Source organism: Gouania willdenowi, chromosome 3 (assembly GCF_900634775.1).
Source record: "Gouania willdenowi chromosome 3, fGouWil2.1, whole genome shotgun sequence".
Taxonomy (NCBI): Eukaryota; Metazoa; Chordata; class Actinopteri; order Blenniiformes; family Gobiesocidae; genus Gouania; species Gouania willdenowi.
The window spans coordinates 11,012,899-11,035,630 of record NC_041046.1 but is presented as its reverse complement, the minus strand read 5'-3'; the positions used below and the strand labels follow the sequence as shown (position 1 = coordinate 11,035,630).

Genomic DNA, 22,732 nt, shown 5'->3' with positions numbered 1-22,732 from the left:
CAGATTCTGACAGCTGTCACTCAAGAGAGAGAGATGGATGCTCTCCGTAAAGGGCGATTGTCCGTGCTTCTTTAAGGCTGATTCATCATTATTTTACTAAACATTTAGGTTAATTGGTTGTTTGTGTTCACAAGATAATATTGGCCCATTCAGTTTGCAAAAGGCGCTTTTGAGACATTTTTGTTTCTCTCTTACTGTCGGAACAACACCCGCCCTGTGTTCTGGGACTTCATGATTTACAAATGAAGCACTGGGTCCCGTACAATCACTATTGGTTTCTATCTGGTGGGTTATTTTATGTTACATTATCCTTCATCTTTTCCTATTAGTCACTATCTGTACTAAACTGGTTACTTTCAGTGTCAGCGACTGTAAATTATTCAATTCCATTCTAACAGCAGCTGATTTATCTCATTAGAACATACATTGAAACTAATATGGGAACCCATTACCTGCTCTGATAAAGATCTCCTGGGTGATTATTTTGTTTGAATGGTCACATGAGAACTATAGGATCACTACAAAGGATTTAACAGAATTTTATTATTAATGCTTTATCTGTTATTTCAGCACCCGCGTTTTTGAATAAATATTCTGATTATTTGAGTCTTTTCAAGTCACAAAAATTAACTCTTTATATTCCTGGCGAACTGAAACGCATCAATTTACTTGCAGTTGTGCTTTGTCCACTACTACTCCACTAAAAACCATATTATATAATAAGCTACTATAAATCATAATGTTTATTCAGTTGTGTTGTGTTCAGTGATTTATTCTTCATAACAGTTTTTCTTTTGTTTTGTTTTAATTTCAGGCTGGAATGATTCTGGATAATGGGGTAAAAACCACCAAAGCAAACGACAAGGACAAGAGACCCTTCCTGTCTCTGATTGGAGCCAGGTTAGACTCCCTTTAGCCCAGCAAACACCCTCCTTTAGCCCAGACCACTGGAAACTCAATGCAATTAATCAGACCCAGACCCAGTGATCACATTCACTGTATTAAAATTAACTGTCAAAGTGCAACCGGTCATACGTTACTTTGCAAAATGTGTTATGTTTGAGTTGAATGCAAAAAAAATGCAAATACATTTATCCCATTGAAAAGTATGATTTAAGATAAGATCATCTTTTATTCAGTCCACAATGAGGAAATTTACAGAATTACACGAGCAAACAAACAAGTGTACAGTGCAAACAAAATGACAATAAGGATTTAGAAGTAATAATATATGTCTCAGAAGAAAAATATTATATAGAGAACAATTTAAGTCCAAGAAATGTGTACATAACCCTACAAGTATAAAGTGTGTAGAGACTGATAAAATAACAGAGAAAAAAACATAAAATTACAGAGGCCCAGGGATGGCGTAGTAAAAGCAGTTCAATTGTGGCCCCAAAATACTAATTCGTGGGCACAAAATTCTACTTTGTGATCATGAAATAATAATAAATGATTTTAATATAATTCCTGGTGATTAGCATGGCTAGTTGCTGCAGCAACGGCAAATGCTGAGCTGCCCTCGTCAATATTGTGTTGCTTTTATTAAGCTCCCTCCCCATGGCCATATACTCCACAAATTCCACATCTTTTTCCAATGTTACGCCGATGACACCCAGCTCTACCCCTCCTGCAAACCCAGTTCTTCTCTACCACCTCCCTCCCTCACCCTCTGCCTCACTTTCGAATCCAAACCCAAAACCCATTTGTTTCAACTTGCCTACTCACTATAACTCCATCACTTTGTTCCTCACATCTTTATTGGATGCTGTCTTTTATCTTTTTCACCTACTTGTATTTTATCTCTTTTTATCTGGTTCTGTACTGTGTCCTTGGATGATCTGAAAGGTGCTTTTAATGTATTATTATTATTATTATTATTATCATGAATTAAATTGGATTTTTATCATGTCATGTCTGGGTCTTCGTATACTAATATTTAAACTAATCCACTAAATAATATGATATGGCGCAGAACTGATTGAATACAATTATCCTTTAAATTATTAAATTAAATTAAAAAAAAACTATGAAAGTAATGCTGAATGATTATGTACACAAGACTTACTATATTTTAACTTCACTTAGCCAATTCCCAAAGAGCAGTGGAGTTCACAAGGAATGATGGTTATTGGTTGATAATAATTGTATACATGACAAATACTAAACATGTTGCATTGATTTTACAAAAATCACTAAAACGCCTAAATGTCAGCAGTTTAATGATGCATCAAACTCAGATATTAGAAAGTATCAGATCAGTAGCGGTATCTGGCCCTGTATGCTTGGTATGGGATCGGTACCAAAACTTGCAACTGTAAATCGTCCAATGGTGGGAATAAAGGACTCTCAGGATACTCTGGTCTCTTTCCACTGTACTAAAGTGTATATTAGGTTAATTGGGGGTTTCTAAATTGACAATGGAAGTAATATTGTTATTATGTTGACCTGACCCAATTTTACTTGCTTTATAATGAGTCAGCTGGGACAAGCTCCAGCACCCTGTGGCCCTGAATAGAATTGATGGGTGTGAACTCATACCAGGTACAGCCTTATCAATACAGACTTTAAAGAATCAATTGGAGGTATAGATCGTGAATTGGTCTGAAAGCTAAAGCTAAATAATTAATGCCAGCTTAAAAAAACAAAGAAAATAAAACTAAGGAGCCACTTTGAAACTGAAATCTTTTACTGTTCTTTTAAATAAAGGAATAGTGTAAGAAGGAGAGTGATAATGATTTTATTGAAATTTTATAGGATAACAACTGTTCAGTGCTTGAAAAAATATGAGTGTAAGTGTTTAAAAAACTGTCAATACTTAGTTTTTAGTCATTTCATTAAAAAGCTTCATATTCTATGACGCTTTAAAGCTTCTGTCAAACTCAAGGCCCGGGGGCCAAGTCCGGCCCTTCAGAGGAACTGATTTGGCCCACAGGAGAAAGTGAAAATGACAGAGAATCATTGTGTAAATAATAATAATAATTCAGTTGTACATTGTTGTTGTCAAATTATTCCACAAAATCCCCCCAAATAAATAGAAATTGCTCTAAAAATCCAAAACCAAAGGACATTTAAGTAGCTGTCACTTATTGCTTAGATATTATTGATGCCTCCCATACTTTATGTCTTATTTAAAAATAGAAGTGCAATCATGGGCACGTTAATGTTGAAATTGTTTGTTTCCCACCTAAAACCTGTGGCACACTTGTGAACGAACTGGTCCGTATTTGGCTGTCGAACTAAAATGAGTTTAACACCCCTGCTTTAAAGAATAGACACGTAGTTCTACTGTTCTATGTCATTTTCAGTTCCTATTTACTTTTTTCCTGTTGTAGTACACTTAATAAAAGGCAAAAATGTTGTGGTTATACTGATTAATGAACATTTTAGGAGTATTTTTAGGAGCTTGTGCTGAATATATGGGAGATAAGAAGGTTTCTGAAATCCTGTGACTCTATGTATTGATTAGGTACAGCCCTCATCAGAATTCTGACCCATTAAAGCCCAGAGTTCCTGCTGTCATACGCCACTTTGTATCCTATAAGAACCAGGACCACGGAGCCTGGTTGAGAGGTGGGGATGTCTGGCTGGATGACTGCCAGTGAGTACAAAGTCTGAAACAAAGACAAATGTCTATTCACACAAATAGACCACTTACATCCTGTCTGTGTTGTTTAGGTTTGCAGATAATGGCATCGGCCTGACTTTGGCAAGGTAAGACATATTCCGTAGTTCAACTTTCTAAGGTGAAACCAGGGATGTTTGCAGCTGTCTCTCTTCTTCTTTTTTTAGTCTTGAGGGATGGAGTGGAAAAGATAATTAGCTTGGGATTTATATTGTCAGAGGTAGGATTCACTGGGAGGTTTTAAAGCCAAGGGCTGAAAAAAGCTGAGTTGATGTGCATTTTCTCCCTGTGTATGTTAGAAAATCCAAGGAATGGCTATGGGCAGAGATGGACGTGCCTAAATGCTAGAATGATGAATTTAGATACAGTTGTCTTTGGTACAGTTCAAGGTATATTATTATCCCCCGCCACAAAGTGTAGAAGGGGATATAGGTTTGAGCTCCGTCCGTGCATCCGTCCTTCTGAATTAAAGGGAACAGCTTTTCTCAGAAACTGTTTAAGATAGGATAACCAAATTCGGTTTAGGGTGTCAATGCCTTGATGGAGTTCGAAAATGAGAAGCACGCAATTATTTTTTCTGGAGTTATTGCCCTTGTTCTATTTTTTGGACTCTGTTCGAGGTATCTTCAAAGGGGACAGCTTTTCTCAGAAACTGTTTAAGATAGGATAACTGAATTCGATATGAGGCTTCAGGGTAACAATACTTTGTTGGAGTTTGAAAATGAGAAGTGCGCAAATATTTTGTCTGGAGTTATTGCGATTGTTCCGTGTTTTTTGCTCTGTTCAAGGTATCTTCAAAGGGGACAGCTTTTCTTAGAAACGGTCTAAGATAGTTAGTAATTTTATATTCTGATTTGATATTATTTTCTTATGTATACATCTAAGTTCTTAGATTTAGAACATTTAAGAAAAGGTTGTGAGTTAAAATGACAACCATTCTGGCGCATCTCCTTTCAGTGCTTAGTGAGAGTGATTTTGTCATTTCTGCAGGAGCTGATTGACAAACAGAGGGCTTTCTCCACAGTGAAAGTTTATCTGGTGGCTATCGTTGCCTGACGTGGGTTTTGGAGATAAAACGGTGAATCGGCATCAGCTGATCGTTCGTTTTATGAAAGGGGCACGCAGACTCCTCCCTGTGTCCAGGCCGCTGGTGCCGCTGTGGGATTTGGCTTTGGTTCTGGAGGGTCTTTAACGTCCTCCTTTTGAACCGATGGAATGTGCAAACTTAAAGTTTGTGTTGCTACTGGCTTTTGTGTCAACCAAGACATCCATGCACTCAGTCAGTGCACTCATCGTGTGCTCAGTTCTTCCCTGGCGATGCGAAGATGATATTGAAGCCCAACTTGCCTTTGTGTCAGTTTTTTAGTTTTATATCATATGTAATATCATCATCATCCTCAAACTTTATTTCAGACACATACATGGTCCATAGCAGACATAACACAACAGACATATCAACAAAAAGGACATAATAAAGAAATGATCATCCAAAGCCATATAAACTAATACATTTTATATTGTAAGCTACACACTGTAAATACTGTAGAACGATAATTCTAGACAAGTTAAACACAAGACACAAGAACTCATATTAAAACAGAATGAGCTGTTTTGTGGCATATTTAGTTGTACTTTATAATTTAATTGCATTAAGGTTTGTGTTTTTTTCAGTTTGGTGAGATACTCTAATTATGGAATTAATGGTTTAAATCAGGAAGAAGGTGTAGATGTGATTTAACAATAGCTTTATTTATTTTTTGTAAAAAAATAATGTAAGACATAGACTTAAAGTACTGGTAGAGTGGGCCTAGCCTATTTACTGTAGACCTGCAAACACATAGGAAAACTTTAGTAGACAAATGTGAAAAGTCCACACGACATAAACTATTTCTTAGAAAAAAAGGATTTTCGGCTTTTTTCAAAAATGTTCATGTTGAATTTATGCAGAAACCACACAATCCTTTAAACTTAAAAAACTGAATCTGAGGTTTTAAAATGGTACACAAGATTACTGCTGGGTTGCTTCAGAATTACTGATTAACAAACCAGTTTTCTTTGGCTAAACGAATGCTGTTGTTTTAGATTTCTGCCATTAAACTGTATGTTGAAGTAAAACACATGGCTACTTAAGCATCTATTCTCATAATAAGGCGACAAATGTTGCTTCAGGCAGTGTGTGTTTTATCATATTCTATAACTAGAGTTAACTGTTTCAAATACTCAGCAGGAGTCGTTGCAGACACACAAATTGCTTTCTTCTTCGTCTTTTCTGATTTCAATTTTAGCTGTAGTTTTTTGATTTTCCTACCACAGTTAAGTTTTAAGTCAAATACACTTCAGCTCATCGGTAGAGGCTAAACGAGTGGAGTTCAGCTCCTAAAAATGAAACTGTGTTTCAAATAAACTCTGCACTTTGATTCAACACTATATTGCAGACAAATATATAATTGTGGATGTGAATTGAATCACAACAGTTTAAATAGCTTTTGACAACCATTGCTGGGGGGTTGGGGTAATGCAAAGTACGCAAAGTCATGCAAATATACAACTTTGGTCATTGCCCCCTGGCTGGCTGCTGATGTAGCTGAGAAAACCTTCAGAATATTTCAGGACTGACATCTCAGTAAACTACATTAGAGACCACCAATATTCCAATGGCTATAACTTCTTCACATATTCTTTGATTTCTATGTGTGTGACATCAATAGAAAGCATAGAAACCGCAATTTCAGAATCTCTGAATAACTCTAAAACTTCACATCTCTATATGGTAGTGATGTAAATGACACAAATCACACAGGAAACCAATATTTTTAAATCCTACAAGAAAAAAAATAAACCCCACAAACACATGGATAATGTGAGTGGAGTCTTGTTGGACTTGGGGAGACTGTCCTGCAGGGCTGATCCTCTTTCTATGTTTTGTGTAGTGGGGGAACGTTTCCTGATGATGATGGGTCTCATCAGGAGGTGAAGAACTCCATATTTGTTGGCGAAAGTGACAATCGTGGGATGCCAGTTCCAGACAACAAGCTGTGGGGTCCTGGAGCTCTAGACCACACTGGCAGAAACCTGCCACGAGGCATGTAAGTGCAAACCACTCACTTTGGTAGTTCTTTGCTGTCATTAAGGATGATTCCATTGTTGAAAATCAGAATTTGTGAAGGCTGTTCTGAGCTGTGTGTATTTCCCATCAAAGCTACCATACATAATACAAGTTCAATGAGTTTTGGCTCACACTTGAAATTATTAAAGGATACCTGTAGCGAACAATAATTGCAAGTATTATGTATAATAGTTGAGGTTTAATCAAGTAACATTTATCATCAAGTCCTTGTGAATCAGCCCAGTACTAATTAAATGCTCGTCAGCAAGATGTTTATGCTCTCACTGCCTAGTGACGCACAGACAACATAGTTCTGGATACGCAGTCAAGCTCATCTGAGGTACAGATTTCTTCCTCGGAAGAAGAAGTACATCCCCTCCATCTCATCTTCCGGGATTTTCTTCTGCCTGAAGGCGAGCAGCTGCTAGTCTTGTATCAACAATATGACAAAGTGGCTGCTCTGGATCGAATCAGTAGCTGCAATAACACCAGACAAGTCAAAATGACCTCCAACACACATGATTGTGTTGATCCTTTGTAATAAATACTAAGGATTTTAAAGTAAAGTACTAATAACCAGTAAAGTTCAAAATATAAATATAGATGAAACAGACTAGTGCAGGCCAACTTTAAATCAATGCCATGTATCCATGTATGTAAAAAAAATTACCCATGAGGGATGCTTTGAAATATAGCTTAGATGTTAAAAAAGGAGCAGATATCCACATGCTATGAGACAACTCTACTGTCAATATGTAAATTTCCTTTGAAGATTAAAGCCAAAACTCAGAATGACTTTGTTGACTTGCTTAAAGGGATCCTCCACTGTTTTCACAAATCTGGCCTAAAATCTTTGAAATGTACTCATTAGAATATCTATGCCTAACAAAATGCATTATTATTATAAAATGGGACTACTTTACAGTTTTAGAGCCTGTATTCCTCCATCTGGAAATCACAGAATTGATGATGTCACACGGCCCCACTGCCTGTAAACATCCCATTGTTTTCTATTGGAGTGAAGCATTCAGTCTGTCTTTTTAGAAAATTTTGCAGCTTTTTAGATCATTTAACCAGCTTTTTCAGTTAAAATTACAACTTGTGCTGCTCTAAAAAGATCAGGAAAAGTTAAAGATGTCGATGTTAACCTCTTTTATTTACAGAAAAAGGATAAATACAGACAGCAGGGGGCGACAAACTTTTAGGTTGGAGTCCTTCTATCCTCAGGGTTTGTGCGTCTTCAACTGTGCATGATTACTCGCTAACTTCAGCCACCTGAGCGTGTCAGTGCACTAAGAGTGTTAAAGGACCCTTAGGAGAGCTCTTCTTCTCTGCTTCATTGTCTACTATGAATACGCAGAGTTAGAACTGTCACCTCCTGTGTAATAATATGGCGAGGGACGTAACAGTCATATGCCCCTATGGTGCATAATAATGGGTTTTGTTAGGCATGTCTACCAACCAAAATGTGAATATGTGTCATGCGAATATTTTATTGACAAACATAACAGAAATGGGCTGAAACCAAAGCTATGCTAGCCTAACCTTATCCATGTGTTGTTGCCATCTGTTGATAGGTGCTGTGTGTATTGAGATGGTGTGTGTGTGGATGTTCTGCTTCTTTGCAGTGATTTTCCTATCCGGGGGATGCAAATCTACGATGGGCCTATTAATGTGCAGAATTGCACTTTTCGGAAATACACTGCACTTGATGGACGACACTCTAGTGCCTTTGGCTTCAGGCTCAACAACACCTGGCAGAGCTGTCCCAACAACAACATCTCTGACATCACTTTTGATCACGTGCCAGTAAGTCACAGTCTGAGAGAAATTACCAAAAGGAGATGAATATGCAGACAAAGAAGATGCATTTTTGTTAACTTTTGTTTTGTTCTTTGAGAAAAGGCAACAGTAACTTGGACAAAAACTCAAGAAGCAAAGGAAGATTAGATATGATCATGAATGATGTTTATGTGCTACACCAGCAAATACAAAGTTTCCTTCCATGTAGATTACATCGCGGGTGTTCTTTGGTGAGCCGGGACCGTGGTTCAGTCGGATGCAGATGGATGGGGACAAGACAACCATCTTTCATGACATTGACGGCTCGGTTAGTGAGTATCCTGGAGCTTATCTAGTTAAGGAGGATAACTGGCTCCTGCGTCACCCCGACTGCATCGACGTGCCTGATTGGAAGGCAGCGATCTGCAGCGGCCACTACGCACAGGTAATCTCTTCCTTTAGAAAGTGATACAACAATCCTTTTGACCAGCAAAACTAAAAAGAATGAAAAGAAACAAATCATAAGACACTGGTAACGCAAATAACGCAAGTGGTGACAATCATTAAAATATGACTGTAGCCACATAGTGATCAAGCCCTGCTTGAATGGTGAGGCTAATCCGGAAGGCTTAAAGCAGAACTAAGTAACTTTTTCACCTTAATAAATCCTTCTCGTAGTCTCTGTGAGGGTAATACAAGTGTTTATGAGGTGATTGGGGGGTCTTTCGTCCCCCCCTGCTGTCTCTGGCCAGAAAACAGCACTTGCAACTTTCCTGCCTCCGACCCGGTGGCAGTCTCTCAGCTCTGTTGTTGTTCTCGTGACAACACGCACTGCTTTACGACAGCCCAATACACACTAAAGGTGCGTTCACACTGAACGCGACTGTAGCGACTGCACTCACTTCAATCGGCCGTGATGAGTTGCTTGAACACAGTGGTGCTTTTTGGTCACTTCATCGCTCCAGTGACGTCATTACCAGGGAGCGTGTATCTGTGTGTGCGTGCACGTGCACGTGCCCGTGAGCGTGTGCGTGTGCGTGTGTGTGGCTGATCACTTCCCTTATCATAAACAGCACCGTTTTTACGGTACAAAGGGTCAACTTACTGAGTTACAAAATGATGAGTTCACTCAGACTGTAGGCTCAAGATTAACCGCTTTACCTTTTCCCTGGTACGTTTAGGAAGCCGCCTGCTGCCCATCTCACTGTAGCGGGAGGGAGGAGCTGCTGCCTCGGGGGTGCAGAGTGTTTACAACAGTGACATAACCAAAAGAGAACTTTAGGGGGAGTGCTAAGCGAAAGTTACTTAGTTCTGCTTTAACCTGTAAGAGAACAGAAAGTGAGTAAGAGCAGATCTACACATGTACTAATGCACCAACAGGACAGAGGATGCCAAAACACAACAAGGGTCGATAACCCCCGAAGCAGAGATGAAGTCCGGAAGAAACACGAATAGTGAAGCCACAAAACAAATCAGGAAACAGAATAAAAGATGATTCGAAACAAAACAGAACCTCAACAGAAAAAGGTCCTCGCTGGGACTTCAACCCACAACAATTAGACTTCAATTACTAATAAGCAAACACTTTCTCAGAGTGCTACTGAACATAGATTGTGATGATAGAACATTCTAGTGGAGGTTTTTTCTTCCCACTGTCGCTAAATTCTTGTTCATGTGGATCTTGTTGGGTGTTTTCTTTTTTACTATGGACTTTATATTTTGTTACGTGCACTGAGATGATTTTTTTGTAATTTGTGCTGAAATAAATAAAGTTGAATTGAATAGTTTTAAATGGTGGTGAGCATAGTTGATATGATCATTTTCAGCATGAAAACAGTACCAAGAGTTGGTAACAGTTTATACATAAGGCTAACATTACGCTGTCATTAGCATGAATAAGGCTGTCATTAAGTGGCGTTCGCTAAATTATAACACCTTTGGAGCTATGTTGGCATTTTTTGGGTTAGGTAAGGTTAGGGTTAGGGTAACAAATGACAAAATAACAGTCTTCATGACACCTTATTCATGCTAAAGACAGGTGTCATGTCATAATAATGACAGTGTAACGTCAGCCTTATGCATAAAACGAAGTTGTTACCCAAGAGTTCATCTCTTCTTTCCCTCTTTGTAGGTCACAAGCCTCAGTGTACTGTTGCTGTAGTTTGTACAACTCCAAAGTAAACATGTTGAATACATTGTTATCTCTGTGAGATTCTAGAAGCTTTTACACACCTCTTAGACCACTCAGAAGTCCATGTCTGTCAACAAGTCATTTTTCAAGTTTTAGGGTTTTTAATTGTTTTTAGTTTTATTGCTCCACGTCAGTTCTGCATCACATTTGGTTCACTTTCTATGTTTAAGTTGTGCTGGGACGCATTCACATTAAAACTAGGAATAAATATGTAAAAAAAAAACATAAATGCCAAGACTCCCCAATGTTCTTTTTCTTTCTTGCTTATTGGCGTGTTGCAACCAACTTGAATATCATCACATACTGTACTGGAGTGTGTATACTCGTCTCATCATCAGAGGTCTTCTTTCTTTCTTGGTTATTGGTGTGTTGCAACCAGGGAGCGCAATCAGACCTGACCAAGCGAAGCAAACTATACCAGGAAATGAACCCTGGAACAGTTAAAGTGGGCTAAAGAGGGCTGTGTGAATGAGCTCTAAGTCTCAGAGTCTCTTCTTGTCCTTGGTTTGGATAATAAATGTGTTCTCTTCTTTTAGCTTTATATCCAAACACGTAACCCTGCCAACCTCAACATGCACATGGTGAGAGATGAGTACCCTGACAGGCCATTGACACTGGAAGGGGCTCTGGGAAAGAAGAAACACTACCAGCAGTTCCAGCCTGTGATCACTTTGTCCAGAAGCTACACCATTCACTGGGACCAGGCCGCACCAGCTGAAGTCACCATCTGGCTCATCAACTTCAACAAGTTAGTGGACATGTTAGCTTAGCTGCACCTACAACTCAGCACACACCTTTGACATGCATTTCTTTCATGTATTTTCTGTTTTTCTGATGGATAGCACAGATTTTTTTTCGTGGATAATGAGCCAACCTACGATCTTACTGCATTGTAGGGCGACCGTGGCTCAGGTGGTAGAGGGTCGTCTTCTGATCGAGAGGTTGGGGGTTCGATCCCAGTAACTGACTATGTGTCGAAGTGTCCTTGGGCAAGACACTGAACCCTAAGTTGCTCCCAGTGGTCGACTAGCGCCTTGCATGGCAGTCCTGTCCCACTGGTGTGTGAATGTGAGAGTGATTGGGTGAATGAGCTGATATGTAAAGCGCTTTGAGACTGCTTCAGTGTGGTGATAAAGCGCTATATAAAATCAAGTCCATTTACCATTTATTTACTGTATGTATAGCTAAATACAGCACAGCTGTCTCACGCTAAGAGACTAAATAGGCTTCTTGCACAATATGGCGATTGCTGATACTTGAGCTGGAGTGTGCAGGCCAGTACTTCTGGTCAAAACCTCCTGTGATTTGATTGGGATAGCGGGAGTATGCAACAGTGATCAGAGTTAAATCACCAAAAATGTGTGTTTTTAGTGTTCAAGCAAGACGTGGCTTTCACAGAGTGAGAACCACAGCACTTTGTTGCTGTGTCCCATTGATTGATTGATTATACTTTATTAATCCCAGAGGGGAAATTCAGTTTCAGCTACATCCCGACCAAGAAACATGAAAGACAATAACATATCACATGGGGGACAGGTATGGGAATACTAGGGAGCAGCCAGCAGCAGAGCAACGCTTCGTGTGTCATGCTACAACAAAACAGTCAGTTTTCATTCATTCCCCGTTGACACTGCTGTTTGAGCTGAGTTTATGCAAAAGATACAGAGGAATGACTTTGACCTCACCAAAAACACCCAAAACAGGATACTTGACAGGTACGCTTATCGTACAAAAAAATTCAGTTCAAAATGATGCAAACCCAAAATCACACATTATCGTAATCATTATCAGACCAGTGCTTTATCCCAGAACGCTGGTGAAGTTTGAGGACTTCCACCTGTTGTTGTTGCTGACAGCGGCAACAAACCCGGAAACAACTCATACAGAGATCATGAATGAAGACGTTCCGGCAAGAAAAAACTAAGAACTGGTGTAAATACGTTGTAAAATGTGACAGAGTTTATCTTCCTAAAGAGCAGCAGGATGGGACATAGTTACATGTTCTGTTAGATTAATAACTGAGATTTTAACGTCTACCACAGTGGAAGGAACGATGTAAGATACCATGAAAAATCAGCCAATCACAAGTGCCACAAATATACACGCTTTCAAAAAGTGTTAGAGAATGTAAAGTCTGCAACAAATGTGTCTAATAAGTCATTAGTACTCTTCAGCTCTTCCGGGCGTTCCCAGTACCCTGAGAACACCAGCTTTTTACTGTGATGTCAAATGCTGCAGTGACATAGTAGTCCCTCAAGCATGTTCTGGGTGTTCCCCTGGGCCTCTTCCCAGTGATAAATGGCCGGAACCGGGGGCATCCAAAACAGCTGCTTGAGCTATGTACCAACTTGGCTCTTTGCCAATGGAAAACCAAACCGTTTCTTAGGAAAAAACAGGGTTAGAACTAACTAAGCACTGGCTCTAGCACCGAATGAGAACCTGTTTTTCAAAAGTAATCAGCTTGGATTCTGGATAACGAATTGGATAAAATAAAAGCACAGACATTTTTGTATGTGTTTTTGTGTTTGTATGGTTTTTATGAACTCCGAGTCTGAAATAAAGTTATCTATCTATCTATCTATCTATCTATCTATCTACATAATTAGAGTAGATCACGTAATCCAATCTTGGTTTTGATCCAGATCAAGCCTTTAGTTTAGGGTTTTTCAGAGCTTTTTTGTAGGATTGGGATCACCTTGTTTGATCCAAAAAATCTTGATTAAACTGATCCCATCAGGGTGGATTCAGCATGGATTTCAGGCCCAAAATGTAATGAAACTTTAAAAGTCTATCAAATAATACTATGTTTGGATTGTGCAGTATAGCCTACAAGATATCAAATGTATTCATAAGGTTTTAAATTGATTTGTTAATCCATCAGGCTACAGTGATTAGGTAGGCTTTACCATTATGAACCTACAGCACAGTAGAAAGAGTTTGGCCTCATAAAATAATCCCCCAAAGAGCTGTCAATATTGACCACAAAAAAGATGTTTAATTCTGTCACTAATTGATCTTTATTCATTACAGTCAAAAATATTGTTTTGTTTTTAGATTTTTTTTAGTGATGCATGCAATGATAAAACAGGATAATAAAAATATGGCGTCACCTGTTTTTGAAATCCAAAACAAATCCAAATTGGAAATAGTGTGTAACTATTGCATCCCTGGTTGCATGTCCTGTTTGCTGGTTCTGGTTCTGGTGGCTAGTGGTAAAGACTATAAAAGTGAAGTAATGTGAGGAACTTCTGCTTCTGCATTTCAGAAATGACTGGATCAATGTGGGGATCTGTTACCCACGAGGAACCACCTTAACCATCATCTCTGACATCCACAACCGCCTGAGCAAACGGACCCACAAGACCGGTGTCTTCATGAGGACCACTCAAAGGGAGAAGATCAACCATTTGCACCAGGCCAGAGGATATTTCTACTGGGAGGAAGACACCGGGTCAGCAAACCCTAGCAGTTTGTTTTACAATGTACCCAGCTAGGGATGTAACGATTCACTCAACTCCCGATACGATTCAATTCACGATACTGGGTTCACAATACGATTCTCTCACGATTTATTTTACATAATGGCACTGTAGACAAATGACTGAAAAATATTTCCTTTTTAGAAAATACTGTACTATTTTCCCTTTTATTTTTCATTGTCAAAAGAACCCCTTGATAAATTATTCAAAACAATGCAATTTAACTAAAAAGAAATCTTGAATGAAATAAATAAAGGAATAATACAAATGAAGAAAAAGCCTATTAATTTAAATTTTGGTTCTATAGTAAACAATGCAAAACTGCATAATTGTTCTTTTTCTTTTTAAAAGTGCAACTGAAAATGTATTTTGTGCCTTAACAATTGGAATTTAAAAACAAAAAACAGTCATTGCACTGTATTTACATCAGATATTTGTTTGGACCAGCAGAGGGCGCTGGTAACCCAGTGGTCGGTTGGCATGCAGAAATTCTTGCAGTGAAGAAGAGATGCTATGCGCTAGCAACAGAGCTAATAAAAAAACGTGACTTACAGATATTCACGTAATATTACAGATATGGGCTGTAAAGGGGTAAGGAATCATTTATGAACATGTTTAAGAGTAGAAGGCGGCCAGAAAGAGATTAGTAGGAGATTATGCCCGCTGCCTAGGATTCTGGACAAGAGAGGGATAAATAGATGTTTAAAAAAGTACTGCGATTCAATTTTCACAGTATCGATATGAACCGTGATACCTATGAATCAATTTTTAACTGCCTTACGATTAATCATTACATCCCTATACCCAGCAGAATGTGTGCTTTTTTCTTCTATGACGTTAGATATAATGACTGATGTTTGTATTTTGCAGGCTGCTTTTTCTAAAAATAAAGGCCCACAACGACAAGGATCCCTTTGCCTTTTGTTCTGTTAAAGGCTGTGAAAGGGTGAAGATCACTGCTATCATCCCGAAAAGCAGTCCTCCTAGCAACTGTATGGCTCAGGCCTACCCCAAATACTCCGAGGTGCCCATTGTAGATGTACCCATGCCCAAAAAGATCCCAAATGCCAGGCTGGTAAGCAACTTCAATGACACATTGGTTGCACTCTCGTGCTGAAATAGTGGTAGTAAAAAGTCATGACTGCTCCCCTAACACTCGACCTTACTTTATCTTATCCATGTTGTAAAAAGATGCATTTGCACAAAATGACGTCTATTCAAAAAACATTGAGTTTGAAAGTCGTGTCGCGCAGCACAAAAACATGTTGGAATCATGGTGGCACACACAAAAAGTGCAAAAATATTATTATCATGACTATTTCACGCAGTGGCGGCTGCTGGTCTTTCATGCAGGGGAAGCTCATTTTCTGCCTACTTCAGAAAATTTATCTGTTTATTTAAATGTGAATTCTAGTAGAATTCACATTTTGTTGTCAACAACTATTTGTAGATTATCGCACACGCACGCGCGTAGCTGCTGCGCGCTGGAGTGTGAGTGTTTGGTGAAAAGTCTCACAACACAAGCAGTAACAGTCTCCACAAACACCAAAAACAGACACTAGGTTTGTCAGAAGTTAATTCGCTATGAGAGGATCAGCAAAGTCTCCGTGTCAACACAGAGCAACGGACTGAAATATTTGAAAAACCCGCCTGTGTGCTTACAACGTCATACTCTCTGATTGGCTCATTTCGCTGTCAATCAAAATTGAATTAGCCTGAGACAGATCATCCAATCATCATCCATTATTCCAGCGTCCGGAACAGACAGATCCAGCCCACTGCCCCATAGACCTCCTGTGAAGCCCGGCGTCCGATGGGCGGGACTAAGTGCGTCATAACCGAGCATTTATCCAATGAGCGTCTAGTTTGACTGCAGTGGATCAACCCCTAAATCTTCTCCCATTGAAGTCAATTGAAGCTGAACTTCACCACTGTTTATTAACACTGTGACGCTGCGGTAATGAATGAAGAACGTCACGCTGTCACTGTCAGTTTCCTGTTATAAGAAGCTGATTCTGAACTAAACATACATGTGTTCTGTCATATATTTAGTCAATGAAATGTACACAACACTACATATTTGACCACTGATTTTAGGGGAAGCTGAGGTTCCCTTGTAGTCTTAAAGCATCCGCCACTGATTTCACGTGCCCATGAGATGGTGTTGGAGTGTGCACTAAGGGTAGGGTAGGGTAGGGTAGGGTAGGGGATTTTAAAAGAACAAATTATATGTCAAGTGTCCTCTTCATACATAAGTTATTCTAATCGAATGAAATATCTCTCATTGGTGCACACTGCTACTATGTGTGTATTTACAGGCACATCTATGCTATGAGTGTATTCCTGTCTGTCTCTGCGTGTGTGCAGACGTGTGTACGTCTTATCGCAGACAGCTATCGCACATCACAGTGACACAGCAATGCATCATGTCCAGTATCCTACACTAAATATAAAGTATGTTTGTTTATTTGCTGCATTGGTCCCATTTGTAGTTTTACACTTTCGTAATGATACAAAATTATTATTTTTTTCACGGACCCCCAACAGACCCCAGTTTGAAAACCCCAAATTTTTCTGTTGCGCTTCCTTTGAAGAATGAACAATGGGTAAAAAAAGAACCTTTTTTGTCAAAGGTAAAAATGTTGACTGCTTTACAACTCATTTTTTAAAATGTAATCACATATTTTAGAACAGAGTGCAAAAAAATCATGCTCATGCTCATTGTTTTGCAGTAAAGGTTTCAGCGTGTTAGACAGAGCCCTGCCTTCACCTCTCACTGACTAATTTAATTTGTTTCATAGTCACCACACCACGGTTGTGGTGCTACATCTGCTCCTTCCTCAGTCACTTGACTCACCCTGTTTTTCATGCTTTTTTTTGCTGCTGAACCTGAATCTACAAACAGCATTTATTAGAAATACAATCTGGTTCTTTTGGTGTTGACATTTGGAGCTGTCATTATTTCATCACAGTTGTTTACCGCTCTCACGGCAGTGATTTAAAACCAGTTTTAAACTCCCTCTGTGAAATGCCAAAAAGGATGTATTAATTCCAACTCAACCTTTGCTTTTTTCTATCAGCACACGACAGAGCACTTCCTGGAGGTAAAAATGGAGTCGTACAACATGCGTTTCTTTCATATCAAAGAGGACTTTGCCTTCACTGAGGTATCTCCATAATTTTACATTCAAACTAAGTTTTGTTTATTTAATCAGCTTAATGCTGTGGCCTTAATGATGTATTATTGCACAAACATCTGCAATAACTTTTTAGTAACCAATGTATTTAAGTATTCAACATCTACTGTTTTGACTGGATTTGTTGTTGTAGGTGAACGGGAAGAAATGGTACCAACCAGAGGACGGGGTACAGCTGACTGTAATTGATGGGCATGATGGAAAAATATTGGAGAGCAAAAGCTTCGTGAACTCTATTCTGCAGGGCGTCCCAGCTCAGATAGACAACTATGTCAGTAGACTCAAAGACAGGTGAGAAAGTCTGAAAAGCTGTTTAATTCTGGTTCAACAGTGTTTCTGTGTCTCAGCTGCATTGGGTTTAATCCTGGTCTCAGCAGCAGGGATGGGTGCCATAGGCGGAGTTTGAGAGTCTTGCCACAGGGGGCAAAAGACAAAATAGATTTAAATGTATAGACCGTCTGGAGATTACAAGCATCATAATACCCATTGAAAGTTTAGAACCTTCCGTTTTTAACCATAAACAGTAAACCATTCTAAGACACAACTATCACAGCAAACAGTCAAATATTTTGTCAAACTTGGAAGAAAAATGGCGACATAAACAAGCCAGCACTAACTCACCTTTAAAGCGATGCCATGTCTAAAACTGGATCCATTTAGTCCAAAACCCAGTCAAACTGCTGTAAAAAAAAGTTAAATGTAACATCCGATTTACAAGAAGAAATCAGTTCTGTCCTGATTTATTCTTACTTCTTTAGCTCTAGACTGTGTCATTAAAAATGTTTAGATTCATGTAGTAAATTCATGATAAAATCAGCCTGGCAGCTGCTTTCTACTTCACTTTTGCTGCAGTACCATACATGCTGAGCGCAGAATCACTTCACAATTTACATTGTGAAAAAGAATTGCGCCAAAAATAACTTGTATTCTTAAAAGAACAACAAATGAATTCATATATATTTTGTACAGTCACTGTGTTTTATGGCACTTTCCCAAGTCATGCTATTTTTCACCCATTTTTATTTGTTCTAAGAACCCCAAAAACATCGTATTTGAGGTTTATTTTCCCAAACTCACCTGTTTTCCAGAGTTTTAGCCTCTGAAAAGTCACTTTCTGAGCAACTCTACACAAACAGGCTGATTAGTGGCCTACGTATGCATATTCATGAGTGGGCGTGTCTATAGACGGGACACTGACTTTCTCCTCCCCGCAAGGTAACGTAGGGTCAGAGGACGGCCCGCCCTCCTCCCACCCACTCCGTAGCTGAGCTCATGCTGCTTCATAAACATGAGACAGAGTGTGGGGGCGGGGTTGTTTGCCGGTACATACATAGACTGTAGAAAATACATACATAGCACTGTGTGAAGGATGCTGACATGCTCACCTTTGTGGGCGTGTCTGTTTACATGTCAATCACAGCAGAGAGCTTCCTGGAGGCGTGGCTTCTCCAACTCAGTGCCGAGTCAAATTCGTCATCAAAGTAGGAACGAGTCATCAAATTGGAGCGAGGTGTTTGGGCTCACCCTGCAGTAAGAAAGGAGCAAATCACCCTCTAACTAACGATTGAGGGAATCAATGAAAAAAACACTTTGAGCGTGTGTATGAACTTTATGATGTTTAAAGCACAGAAAAGTTGATTTAGCTTAACATGGGCCCTTTAAAATATTTGTATATTATGTACATTATATTAACAATTGTATTGAAAACTTTTGACCACTGGGGGGGTCAAAAGTTCATCTTTTGACCACCAGTTCATCTTCTAATCAAAAGATTGGTTTGATCATCAAAATTATGATTATCATTCCTAACTAAAAATAAACATCACAAAACCCTATATTTTTAATGCTTTTTTTTGTTTATTTTCCAATTCCTCTCTCAATTACGCCCTGTACTGCCATTGCGTGCCCCTAGGGGTACACGTACCCCCATTTGAGAAACACTGCTTTAAACCAGGGGTTCTCAACTGCTCTCACCCTGGGACCCACATTTTGCCACAGTCATTCAATCGCAACCCACTTTCTTTTTAGAATTCAATCAACCAAATAATTTTTTCAAAAATAGCTGTTGTAAACACACATTTATAAGCTTTTTTAAACATAAATCTATATATTTTCCTGTGCAACATGCATTTCACAGCATGCCTGTCAAAAGAACATGTTCTTTCAAAGTAAAAGACAAGTCCAACATGAGAGATATTAAGAATTTATTTATTTTTTTACCAGCTGTCCGTGACCCACCCAGTACAGGTCCGCGACCCACCAGTTGAGAATCACTGCTCTAAACACTCAAGAAAAGTTAAAGATAAGATGCCGATGTAACCATCTTTTGTTTACCGAAAGAGGATGAAAAACAGTTGTGACCTGAAAAAATTGGGAATGCAGGGGGCGACAGTTCCAACTCTGCAGCTTCGTAGTAGACAATAAAGAAGAGAAGAAGAGCTCTCCTAAGGGACCTTTACTTTCCCTTAAACAATGCGCAGTTGACGCTCTGGTGGCTGAAGTTAGTGACACACTTAAAAGTACCAAAACTTGGTATCGTTGAGTCCTGATAATGATACCCAGGTCACGTATCGTTTCAAACGGGTAAAGGCACCCATCCCTAGGCCTCAGTAACATTTATGTTGTGAACTTTACTTAAACAATGGTTTGCCCTTCCCTCTTTCATTAGCTCCATCGTCCTCATGACATCAAAGGGTCGTCTCATCACCAGAGGACCCTGGATCAAAGTTCTAGAGAAACTTGGAGCAGAGAAAGGCGTCAAACTGAAAGGTAACTAACATGGTTTCCTGATTCACTCATTCAAAGTTGAGTTGGAAATGTTAAAAAAAAAGTTTTTTTCTCCTCTTCTCTGCAGATAAATTGGTCTTTGCAGGATTTAAGGGCTCCTTCATCCCTGACTGGGTTCACCTGGACGTGGACGCTAACCGTGCTAAGATCCATCAGGTGGTGCCTGTCCCTGTGGTTCACAGGATGAAGTTATGAATGCCAGGCAGTTGGGAGGACAGTCACAAGACTTTATAGTCCCTGGATCCTGACTTTGACTGAACCCTTGAAAAGAAAAATGCACACGCACACGCACTCACAGACACACACATACAACTCACTGCCAGCACAAAGTCAGCTGTGTCGACTTTGTTCTCAGATCAAGTGGTTTTTCCTTTGAGCTATGGTGCTGAGAAGAAGTGGGAATGTTGGAAACAGAGAACATATTCTACCAGAGATGAAACTGACCAAAATGAACTGAACCGTATTTTGATCAGAACTGAGACGGCTCCTCCTGTCACAAGAATCCTGCTCTTTGGCATCTGTGGCTCTGAATATTTGAAAACATCTCTACAGAAGAGACTGGTGGATGATGGATGGTAACTCTGGAACTGACTGAACTGTGCTGGTACATCCCTTGTTATGTCCATCTCATGTTAGCGCTGAGCTTAAGCATTGGGTTTAGCAGCTATGTGTCATTGGTGCGTCATAGAAGCTTTTTGTGTGCAGGAGATCATTATCTGCTCCCTGGTTACAGCCCCACGCTCCAAAACACGTATTTAAGATGTTGAACACTGAGTACTTGCTGGTCTGCTGCTTGGACAGATCTAAAACTACTAACTGCTTGGGTAATGGGATGGTGCCACTGGGATAGATTATAGTGTCTGACACATGTCTTTGTATTTGTGCCACAGCTGGCTGATTACACCATTTTGGATGGAGGCAAAATTATCATTTGGGCACTTTAGGAGCCTCTAGATGTTTAAGTCACTTGTCCCTACTGGGTTTAAAAATAAGTTTTACACATTCTTCCATAATGTCTCGACTGTATTCAGTACAAATTGCCCATTATCCATTATATTACACAAAGAAAAAAAATTCTAATAGCTTAGATTTTCTCTGCATTAGATTGAAAACCGAATTTAATGGTACCTTTGTTCACTTCAAATATTACACAACCAAATGAATGAATTGTCTTACCAACAAGCTGCTTTTTTATGCTACAGTATTTGTATGCACAGAAAACATAGACAGAAAAATTAGAAAAGTTAAAGCTGCAGTATGTAAGCTTTTTTTTGGCTTTATTTAGTCATAAATTCATAATAACCTTCAAGCATATTGTAATCCAAAGTGTTCTGAAAGGACTCTGGACCTCAACTCCTTCTCTATAGATGAGGTTTATAAATCCAGGAGTGTGATGTGACTTTTCAGCCAATCAAAGATCTTTTTACAAACAGAATGTTCCAAGCGATGTTTTGGAGCATTACTATTGGCCGCTCGACTAAAGTCAATGAGTGTTCATGTCCTCTGTAGTAAAAGTACAATGGTGAACATTCCAGAACTAGAAGTCTCCATGACAGCATTAGGCACAACAGTTACATGGCAAAGCAAGAGGAAAAAGGAACCGTTTAAAGGCTTAAACATACTTGGGTGGAACGCACTCACTGAGGTCCGCTTTGACTTCGTGCGAATCTCCTGGACTGTGCAGGGTCTGCTCCACATGTGGGTTTCAGAGGGAGAGTGAAAACAAACGGGACAAATTGCATGTAAACTTAAGAGAAACATACCCAAGGTGGAGAAAACAGGCATAATTCATTTTGCCGTCTGGATGCGTGAATAATGTGGGTCTGAGCGGCAGCTGAGATCGGAGAAGCCGGCTGTGTGAACGGCTTCAGTGGGAGCTCACAGCAACAGCCGCGGCCCGCTACGTAGGACAGTAACTACAGCGTGATACGTGCATTCATGTCAGAAACTGAGTTTCCAATACAGATTTTTGCAAAATAAAAGCAATATTTCTAAATGTTGACAAAGTGTTTTGGGCAGGCGCCTCGTAACTCCTGTGAAATCTCATCCCACAAGACTTCGCTGCAGGAAGACAGACGCTCCAAACTTTGTATTCCTTTGTTGTTTGCTGTCTAATGTGGCAGTAATAATTATAAAAGTATAATGCTAACTAAAGTCCCGGTCTCCTCTTCTGTCCGCATGTAGTGTGCCACGTTTTCACAGAGAGAAGTAGTCATGTAACCAGGCATGTCACGTTCTGTGACATGTAATTGCGGAAAAAGTGTTTCTATAGCGTTTTTGCGACACATTTCAATATCGAAACAGCTGAAATTCATTCTCATGAAAGCGTAAAAATCTTTTGGTGATATTTGAGTGTTTTCTTTTCTCGAAATTAAGGTGTTTCCGTTACCAGTTAAATAGCAAAATAATTTGCTATTTAGATTTTGCGCATATCCACAGGTAATGGAAACACAGCTCGAGTCTCTAAAACTCTCCAATAACGTCCCGACATTTTTCACTAATCTATTGAGAAAACAGTCGCTCAGAGCTCCACAGTTGCGTGCGTTCACCAGGATTCTGGTAAGG

General features: G+C 39.4%; 1 protein-coding gene across 2 annotated transcripts in view; it reads left to right on the top strand.

Annotated features, from left to right (window-relative positions):
• The window catches only part of cemip (cell migration inducing hyaluronidase 1), a 159,744-nt gene extending 137,552 nt beyond the window's left edge, over window positions 1-22,192 (top strand). For both annotated transcript variants that reach the window (XM_028473612.1, XM_028473620.1), the window contains 13 exons: window positions 815-900; window positions 3,470-3,601; window positions 3,679-3,714; window positions 6,556-6,711; window positions 8,360-8,540; window positions 8,743-8,958; window positions 11,241-11,452; window positions 13,970-14,155; window positions 15,054-15,258; window positions 17,264-17,350; window positions 17,514-17,671; window positions 20,049-20,149; window positions 20,235-22,192. In XM_028473612.1, coding sequence (XP_028329413.1) covers window positions 815-900; window positions 3,470-3,601; window positions 3,679-3,714; window positions 6,556-6,711; window positions 8,360-8,540; window positions 8,743-8,958; window positions 11,241-11,452; window positions 13,970-14,155; window positions 15,054-15,258; window positions 17,264-17,350; window positions 17,514-17,671; window positions 20,049-20,149; window positions 20,235-20,362 — 1,884 coding nt within the window. In that variant the 3' untranslated portion in view covers window positions 20,363-22,192. The remainder of the gene's footprint in view (window positions 1-814; window positions 901-3,469; window positions 3,602-3,678; window positions 3,715-6,555; window positions 6,712-8,359; window positions 8,541-8,742; window positions 8,959-11,240; window positions 11,453-13,969; window positions 14,156-15,053; window positions 15,259-17,263; window positions 17,351-17,513; window positions 17,672-20,048; window positions 20,150-20,234) is intronic.
• The last annotated feature ends 540 nt before the right edge of the window (window positions 22,193-22,732 follow it).